Genomic DNA, 9,111 nt, shown 5'->3' with positions numbered 1-9,111 from the left:
TAGCAGAGAGTAGGGTATTCTTCCCCATGACCTTGGAGTCCTACTCCTTGGAAGTTATTCATATCCCCTGATCACTGTGCTAATATAAGACAAGAGTCTTAGCTTCAAGGGAAAATGGGACGTTGAAGAGATCTGCCTGGAAAACCTAGAGTTGTTTATACTGTAGCTGCTCTGAATGGAGCAGTGGAGCCTCTAACAAACCCCCACTTTGTAGCTGATGTTTACATAAAGGCTGATGAGGAACAGGAGATACTATTCAAGATTCTTATAAAAACAGAACCCATTGACCCAGCACAGTGACTCGTGCCTGTAATCCCAGCACTTTAGGAGGCCAAAGTGGGGATATCATTCAAGGTTAGGAGTTCGACACCAGCCTGGCCAATATGGTGAAACCCCATCTCTAATAAAAATATGAAAATGAACTGGACGCATTGGCACTTGCCTGTAATCCTAGCTACATGGGAGGGTGAGGCAGAAGAATCACTTGAACCTGGGAAGTGGAGGTTGCGGTGATCCAAGATCGTGCCACTGCACTCCAGCCTGGGTGACAGACGAAGACTCCATCTCAAACAAAACAAAACAAAACAAAACAAAACACCCAAAAAACAAAAAGCAGAACACATCAAAAAGAAAGGGCGGAGACCAAACAACCAGTCAATTTTGGCTGTGAGTAAAGCAGTTAAATAGAGGAGCATCACGGTGACTTTTAGGCAACCAGGTGAGACCTGGAAAATCCTTCCCTTTCACCTATAGACCAACCTGGCCTAAGTTCACAGACTTTGTAGAGTGACTTTATCTTCCCAAAAGATGTACTTGTATTCAGCATCTGAGGTCTCTCCACTACCCGTTCTGGTTCCTGCTGCCAGAGAGCCTCGCCTCTTGGGTGGTTCATGACAAGGCTCTCCCTCCTCTACCATGCTCTCTTGCTGGCCCTCCAGTTCCAGGACCAGGTGTGACAGCAAGAGTGGAAGAGAGTCCTGCTCAGAAGGGTTGCTGAGGCAGAGAACCAGCCCCCACCACCTATCTCCCAGTATAGTAGAGAGTTCTTACTAAGGACCATCAGATGAGGAAAGGCAGCACCAGCCTGCACTAGCTTGGTAGGTTCTTTAATATTGGAAGGACTTTTGTGCACAGAGAAAATTCTCATCACTATTTACACTAAGTTTAAACCAATTCTTGAGTATTAAATATTGACACAAAGGTGATTATTTAAATTCCCTTCATCTACATTGATGTCATACATTTAGTATGCCTGGTTGTTTTTAAACACATCTAACACCTTAAAGAATAGAGAAACATATTCCTCAACGATGATCACAAACTTATTTGTTCATTATACCAAAAGTGATATAGAAGGGCCCATATCATGGATTTGATATCTTTTCTTATTTGTTTTCATTTTACTCCTTCCTATGATTTTCTTGATCTTCTGAGACCCCAGATTACTAAACGAGGTTGCAAGTCTAGGGTCAAGTAGCTGACCGTTGATCAGGAAACAGTGCTTTGTATGTGCCTAAGATGAATTGAAGTCAGACTACTTATCAGGCTGAGACTTTTTGTTGTTGTTGTAATAAAAATGTTTGTTTGTGTTTTGTTTTGTCATATCCTGGCACTGTTCAGTCCCTGTCTTTTATATAAATTTTAACTCTAGAAACTTGCCTTTCTCACAAATATGTTGTTCTTAAGTTTTTGCACAACTGTATGACCAATTGTCTTATCATTACGATTATTGACTTGGTTCATTGGCATAATTGAAAACATATTAACATATATTTTCTCACTAGCATTTTATTAAAATCAGTATAGCTTCATTATAATTAATAGAATTCTTATGCTTGAAGGGATGGAGAGTTGAGTTCAACTCCTTCCATTGGTCTAATTAACCTTTTGGGGACCAGTAAGGGACCATTTGTCTCATTGGTTATTGGGCCTCATCCTCTATGGTCACCAGCTTCTGAGCTCCTCTTCTATCTGGTTATTAATTGAATCACTGATGCTCCTCAGTCTTTCCTGTTTTTCGCACAGTTTTAACTTTTTCCTTGTTAAACTTTATTTTATTCTGTCTTGTTGATACAGTTATATATCACTTACCAAAATAGAGTGAAATAAAGCTTAATGTATAGCATATGTATTTAACACATCTGCTTAAAATTTCAAAAATTATGTATAGTAATGCTTTCCCACTTTTTAAAATTAAAGGACAAGTAAACATTGCCCATCAGATCTATCTTTCTTTTGAGCCAACAACCACTTTTTGCCTCTCATTGTAAAGTTCTATGGTTTGAGAATCATTAGGAATGCATTGAACTTTTAAGTTTCAAACTATTCCAATTAACACTTATATCCTGTCAGGCATTGTGGCTCAAGTATGAAATCCTAGCACTTTGGGAGGCTGAGGAGGGCAGATCACTTAAGCTCAGGAGTTCGAGACCAATCTGGGCAACATGGTGAAACCCTGTCTCTCCAAAAAGTACAAAACATTAGCAGGGTGTGGTGGCACATGCCTGTAGTCCCAGCTACTCAAGAGGCTGAGGTGGGAGGATCATTCGAGCACAGGAGGTTAAGGCTGCAGTGAGGAGAGATTGCACCATTGGATTCCAGCTTGGGTGGTTAGGTGAGACACTGTCTGAAACAACAACGACAACAAACCGAATTATATTCATTTTTGCTATTTTGTTATTGCTCTATGATGCTCAAATTGTGCATCATTGGAATCATTGGAATGCAAAGACCAGTTAACTTAATGTAGATCAGAATTCTCTATAGAAAGGAACCGTACAATCCACCATATAAAAAAGCAAAAGGGAAAAAAAGGAAAATAAAAGAAAATTTAAAAAATCAAAGACACTAAATTTAATGCTTGAACTTTATTTTGGAGAGAAAAATTTAGAAAGACACAAGGTATACAGGGTGAAATGTTTTTCTTTCTTCAGGACCTTGGATTGAATCTTGCATGCTTTGGTTTCTATCTAGGAAGCTCAGCGACAGCAGAGTCTGAGGATGTGGCCACCGATGTTGCACCATCCGGCGAAGGATTCACGCAGAAAACATTTGCCGTTTCGGCAATAGCAGGTGATTCTCGCCTGAGAACCTGTGGAAAGAAGAGAGGATCAGGCACAGTGAGGGAGGTCGGGAAAAGGACAGGCAGAGCCAGACTAACTGAGATAGTTTAAACAAGAGACACTGTATCAGTCATGTTAGGATGGAGAAAATTCATGTCTTTGTCGTAAATGACAAGAAATCGTACTAGCTATATGTTAGTCATGCAAGATCATAGTTCTTTCCCCATCTGAGTCCATCCAGGACATGTTTATTACCTGCTCCCTGGTAAAACAATATACCTCTCAACCCCGGGGTTACCTACTCTTCATTCTGCTTAATCCATACCCCTAATCTTGACCTCCATGTATGATCTGCATGTCCTAACAAGGCTCCCTAATGCACCTGCATCCGTTTCTGAGATGCTGCATTGTGCATGCTCATGTCATGGACTCAAATATTTTGGTGCTCAAGGAGTCTTTGAAGACCTTCCAAATTCAAATTCTTCATTCTCTCTCCCCCCCCCTTTTTTTTTTTTTTAACATTTTACTTATGTACTTATGTTAATTGACAAATAATAATTGTGTATATGTATGAGACACAATATGATGTTTGGATCTAAGCATGTATTGTAGAAAGATTTAATCAAGTCTATTAGCCTACATTGAAACACACCCAGAGGTTCCTCTCTAGGTTCTAAAAGCTTTACCAATGGACAAAGTAAAATATTCTCTCCAAAACTAAGTCTACCCATTCAGACCTGCAAATAACTAGTCAGTATAGCTCTTTCTATCTTAAAGGTAACAAATTTCACAGAAATATCTTGAAACTAAAAGTCTTAGAAGAAAGAAAATCTTTTAGATGTGTTCGGTTCTCACTGATTAATTTAGAGATGAGAAAATCAAGGTCCAGGAAGATTAAGTAAAGTCACTCAAGGGAGGTAGACTTTTCCACACTTGATACCAGAGCCTGTCTCCAATCCTTTTGTTCTAGATTTTGCAGATCTGCAAGATTGATGTCTCCTACCTGAGGCTCTAAGAGTAGAGAGTCCATTTTCTTCAAAGGAAACGGCAAGGTCCTGGTCGTCTTCCCCAGGCTGCTCCTGGGTTGCAGCCTCATCAGCTCTTTCCTGGAGTGACTCAGCCTGGGCCTGCAGGGCGAACAGGAGAATGGCAGCAAGGATGGCGAGCGTCCTCATGGCTGGGGTCACCTGGAGGAGGGAGAGCAGGTGTGGATGTGTGGAGAGTGAGGAGTGAGCCTGGATTTATAGCTCTGCTGGGAGAAGGCCTGAGACAGAAGCTGCAGTGAGAGGAGGTGGGTATGTGATTGGGAGGGGAAGGGCTGCCTTCGCCCTCAAGATCCCTTTGATGCTCCTCTTTCTCCTGGCTTTCATCACAGAGTGAGTCTGTGTGCTTAATGCCTCTTCATGATCCAAGCTGTTAATGATGATAAAGACATTACTATCCTGTCCTGTTTCCCATCTGCTTGAGTGTTTACTTTTATATATTCAGACAAGAAAAACAACAGTGCTTTCATTCAATAAATCTGGGGATCAAATGCCTCTTGTTTTCCGAAGATGGTCCCTGGTACTCTCTGGATGACTCTCTGGGATCAGACCTGGGTCCCAGTGGAGCACAGAGTTAATCCATTTTTTCTTTCTTTGCAGAGAAAGTAATAGAGGGTATTTCCCACTTATTCTACCTCATAAAAATGAGAGGATCTCAATCAGATCTGTAATATCTATAATATCAATCTGAATTCATGAATTAACAGGGAGACTGGGAGGGACTAATTTCCTGTATTGGTGATTCCAGCTTTCATGGCCCTTGTTTTACCCTGGCGGCCATTTTGCACCAGGTTTTAAACCATCTGTATTTGTACTGCTGCTCTGTTTCTCACTGGACATTTCTGAGTTTGCAGATAGCATTCCGTGATTGCTTCCTAGCCTGCATCTCTCTGGCATTGTCTCTCTGAATCTCTAGAAATGACTGAAGAAACAATTTGGAACATTTTTATTCTGGTTCTAACCTTTCTCCATGAATTCTGTCATGTGTTTGATCACCCAGAGTCCTTATTAATTGTAGAAATTGATATCTTCAGTCTCTCTTCATCCTTCTCTGACCCCGAAGTTAATTGGGTGAGCAGAAAATCTGGAAAGAGAAATGGGTGGTTTAAAAACCACTGTCCAGGCCCTGTGGTATGCTCAGACAGCAGAGCTGAGCACTGGCCAAGCCAGAAGATGCCCAGTGGCCCATCTTCCCAGGACCAGGCCCCCGTCGGCAGCTCATTGCTCAGCCTTGGACACAACTCTGTTGCCAATCAAGTTTCTTATTATTTCTGGCAGAAGTATTTCTAGAGAACTCCTCTGGGCTGGGCGCAGTGGCTCATGCCTGTAATCCCAACACTTTGGGAGGCTAAGGTGGGCAGATGATTTGAAGATAGGAGGTTGAGAATAGCCTTGCCAACATGATAAAACTCCGTCTCTACTAAAAATACCAAATTTAGCTGGATGTGGCAGCGGGTGCCTATAGTCCCAGCTACTCTGGAGGCTGAGACACGAGAATCACTTGAACCTGGAAGGCAGAGGTTGCAGTGAGCTGAGATTGCACTACAGCACTCCAGCCTGGGCAACAGAGCACGACTCTGTCAAAAAGAAAGGAAGGAAGGAAAGTAGTAAGGAAGGAAGGAAGGAAGGAAGGAAGGAAGGGAGAGAGAGAAAGAAAGAAATGAAAGAAAGAAAGAAAGAAAGAAAGAAAGAAAGAAAGGAAGGAAGGAAGGAAGGAAGGAAGGGAGAAGAGAAGAGAAAAGAAAAAAGAAAAGAAAGAAAGAAAGAAAGGAAGGAAGGAAGGAAGGAAGGAAGAAAGAAAGAAAGAAAGAGAGAGAGCAAGCAAGAAAGAAAGAAAGAAAGGAAGATGAGAAAACTCCACTGACATTATGGAAAAAATTTTTAGTTTCCTAATGTGTTTGTAAATAATTATTTAGATAAAATGCCTTTGCCGTTCCTTCGTTTCTTTAACTGTAGCAAGATGCCCATTATCTATTGTCCTCTTGACTTCAAACCTGCTGTCATTTAAAACAAAACCTGAAAAACTGTTTTTCTTCTCCTTTATTCTGACTCTAATCTTGCCTCTCCTATACGCGGGGCTGGGATAAAAACAGGATTTGCATCCATAATATGGACATTCATTCTTAGAAGGTGTGTACTCCCTGATCGATGATTTAATTATTTAACATAAAAATTAATTTAACTGTGCTAAAAAGTAGGGGGCAAAGAAATTAGCCTGAAAGAAAACACTTAAGCTAGCAACAGAATCTGGTTTTATAATAGAGGTTTTGTATTCCAGGATATTCCAGGGAACAAATAATGCTTAGAAGTGTGTTTATTACTGGTAACAGTCAAGCAGATGGGAGACAGGAAGAGTGATAGGGGCCTTCATGAACATGAAGAGCAGGTGCTTCAGTGCAGCCCTGGATTGGAGAACCGTCAAAGGTCTGAACTATCAACCCAAAGGATGCCGCTATCCCACAGCCACACAGGTTTGGGGTAGCTCATTGCCCTGGGATGCTGCTTCCTCCAGATAGCACAGAGCTGGGGTCTTTTCAATCCCCTTGGTCCTCAAACTCCTTCGGTCCCTTGAGAGACATTGACCTATAGGAGGCTCACCGCCCTGAGGACCCTTGTCCTTCTCTGGAGCCTCTTGGAGAAAGTGCACCAGGGCCTAGCCTTGGAGCTACCTGGGACAAAGGACCCAGATGTAGGTGTCCCCTTTGCAGGAATGAAAACTGCATTACGGGCTTCACATAAGACAGCAGGCCAATGTGCTGTCTGTTGGGAGCTGTGGTCTCAGTGGTGTCATCAACTAACTGTGGGATCATTAGTGCATGACTTCACCTATCATGGCCTCTGTCTTTTGACTCTAAATTGGGGGCCATAGACTCTCTCCAAGAGGTCTTGGGTGCAAAAATTTGGTTTTACGGCCTGTGCATGTCAGTCTGAGCAGCTTCGGCCTCAGAGGCTAAACCAGATGTATTAGAGTTTGGAGTCTGCACTTCAGGGTGTGTGTGCACTTGTGCGTATGCTTGTATGTTTACATGTATGTATGCACGTGTAGTGAGGGGAGTGTGTTGGGAGGTGGAAACTAGGGATGTATGTGTTGTACGTGTGCATGTGCATGTCTCTGAGTCTGAGTGCCTGTGTGCAGGGAGAGGGGACTGTGTGATAGAAATGACAGAAAACATGAAAGGAAGAACCAGATCTTAAATGGCCGACAGGTGGCCAGTTATGATCTCTTTATTCTGCTCTAATAGGATCTGCGAGGTATGTTTTCCGTGAGCAGACACAGTCCTCCTCTGGGCTGCTCTGATGTGATTTCCTGTACCCCGAAACCCAGCACTGTGCCCAATACGCTGCTCCATCTTCCTCAAGGTCACCAGGTGAGGGGCACCTGCAGTTGCAGACCCACCTGTTGCCACTGGGCATCACTCTGGGACCTGTATCCTCAGCGACACCTGCTACAGGCTCAGCTGTCCTTGTGCTTTGTTAATTGAGACCCAGATCAGGGCAAGATTCCATTTGAAAACCTGGAAACAAACAGGTTAGTCTCTTTACCTTGTGCTTTATCTTCTCTCTATCTCCAAAAATACGTTTTCACGATAAACTCAATGTATTTGGGCCATGTAGTCTCCCCTTTTCTTTGCCTTATTTGTTTCTTTACTTGTTTTTCTTACCCTTTTGTTTCTATTATCCTGGTCATTTTCATAGAGATGTCGATGCTGCACTTTGTACCCTGAGGAGCTGGACCTCAGGGTAGAAAGGTCTACTTGTCCAGGTCACTCAGGGCCAGGACAAAAAGAGGATTTCCACCGATAATATGGACATTCACTCTTAGAAGGCATGTACTCCCCTGATGGATGAGTTAATTATTTAACATAGGAATTAACTTAACTGTGTTAAGAAAGTGGGGTGCAAGGGAATTGGCCTGGAAGAAAATAAGATAGCAACAGAATCTGGTTGTATACTACAGGTTTTGTATTCCAGGATATTCCAGGGGACAAATGATGCTTAGACATGCCCATATTTATTGCTGGTAACAGGCAAGCAGATGGGAGATGGAGAGATAGGGGCCTTGAAGACCATGAGCACTTCTGGCTCCTCCTTGTGGGCACCTACAGCCCAGTTTTGCACTATTGGATGAACCTTCCTCACTTGTTCAGAGGCTGCTGGACACCAACTGCAAGAGCACAGCTGTGGGGGCATCCTATGTCGTCCGTGTGCTGACTCTGAGATACTGAGCAAGTGGCATAACTTCTCTGTGCCTCAGTTTCCACATTTTCTAAAGAGGAATAAGGGTAACAGTTATTATATAACAATAGCACCTACCTCACAGCATTGTCTGAGGAATAAAAAGGGTAAGGGCGTTGAAGTTCTTAGCTCTGTTCTTGTCACACACGTGTCAGCCATGCAGTGTGTCGTTTTAAATGGCCTCTGAGGTCTTTCCAATTCGAGTCCAGTGTTCACACGCTCACCACCCGCTCACGGCTGCCTAGGCAGAGGGCTAAGCTGGTTCCTGTCTTGGTCTTGTTTAGATCTAAGACCCAAGGGCAGGACTCATTGGAGATGTATAATGTATAATGGTGGTGAGCTGTCTGTGGCAGGTGTGACTGCTAATATTCTATACTGTGTAAATAACAGTTTACTTTGTCACTTCATTATGTGACCATCAGTAGCAGAATGAAGAGATGTGAGTAAAAGCTTAGCATGGATTCTACGATTTTGACTTGGGGTTGGAGGAGCTCATGTAGTTCACATAACTTTAGAACGTCTTTATTATGAATAAAATGCCATAGCTCTTGGTTACACTGAGAATGACTCTGGCCGGGCGCGGTGGCTGACACCTGTAATCCCAACACTTTGGGAGGGTGAGGCGGGTGGATCATGAGGTCAAGAGATCGAGACCATCCAAACTGGAATTCCCAGTTTTCCAGCCTGGGGTACAAATTCTGACTAGGGCTGTCCTGTTCCCAGCAGCTCTCTAGGCTGCAAGGCCTGGATTTAACAGCTACCCCACGAGC

The 9,111-nt window shown here is 43.0% G+C and overlaps 1 protein-coding gene across 1 annotated transcript; it reads right to left on the bottom strand.

Annotated features, from left to right (window-relative positions):
• Positions 1 to 2,978: 2,978 nt before the first annotated feature.
• LOC105550690 (neutrophil defensin 6-like) lies at positions 2,979 to 4,237 on the bottom strand. The gene is made up of 2 exons (XM_011995673.1): positions 4,066 to 4,237; positions 2,979 to 3,091 (listed from the first exon to the last, which is right to left on the bottom strand). Exons 1-2 carry the CDS (start codon positions 4,235 to 4,237, stop codon positions 2,979 to 2,981), a joined length of 285 nt encoding a protein of 94 aa, XP_011851063.1.
• Positions 4,238 to 9,111: the final 4,874 nt, after the last annotated feature.

Source organism: Mandrillus leucophaeus, unplaced genomic scaffold (assembly GCF_000951045.1).
Source record: "Mandrillus leucophaeus isolate KB7577 unplaced genomic scaffold, Mleu.le_1.0 Scaffold495, whole genome shotgun sequence".
In the NCBI taxonomy this organism is placed as follows: domain Eukaryota; kingdom Metazoa; phylum Chordata; class Mammalia; order Primates; family Cercopithecidae; genus Mandrillus; species Mandrillus leucophaeus.
This window is presented reverse-complemented; position numbering and strand designations above follow the sequence as displayed.

What these genes read in the sequence shown, in the direction of transcription:
- LOC105550690 (XM_011995673.1), bottom strand. Translation starts at nt 4,237, where the DNA reads ATGAGGACGCTCGCCATCCTTGCTGCCATTCTCCTGTTCGCCCTGCAG. An exon ending in CTCTACTCTTAGAGCCTCAG is followed by an intron (nt 3,092 to 4,065) that starts GTAGGAGACATC and finishes TTCTTTCCACAG; the next exon opens with GTTCTCAGGCGAGAATCACC.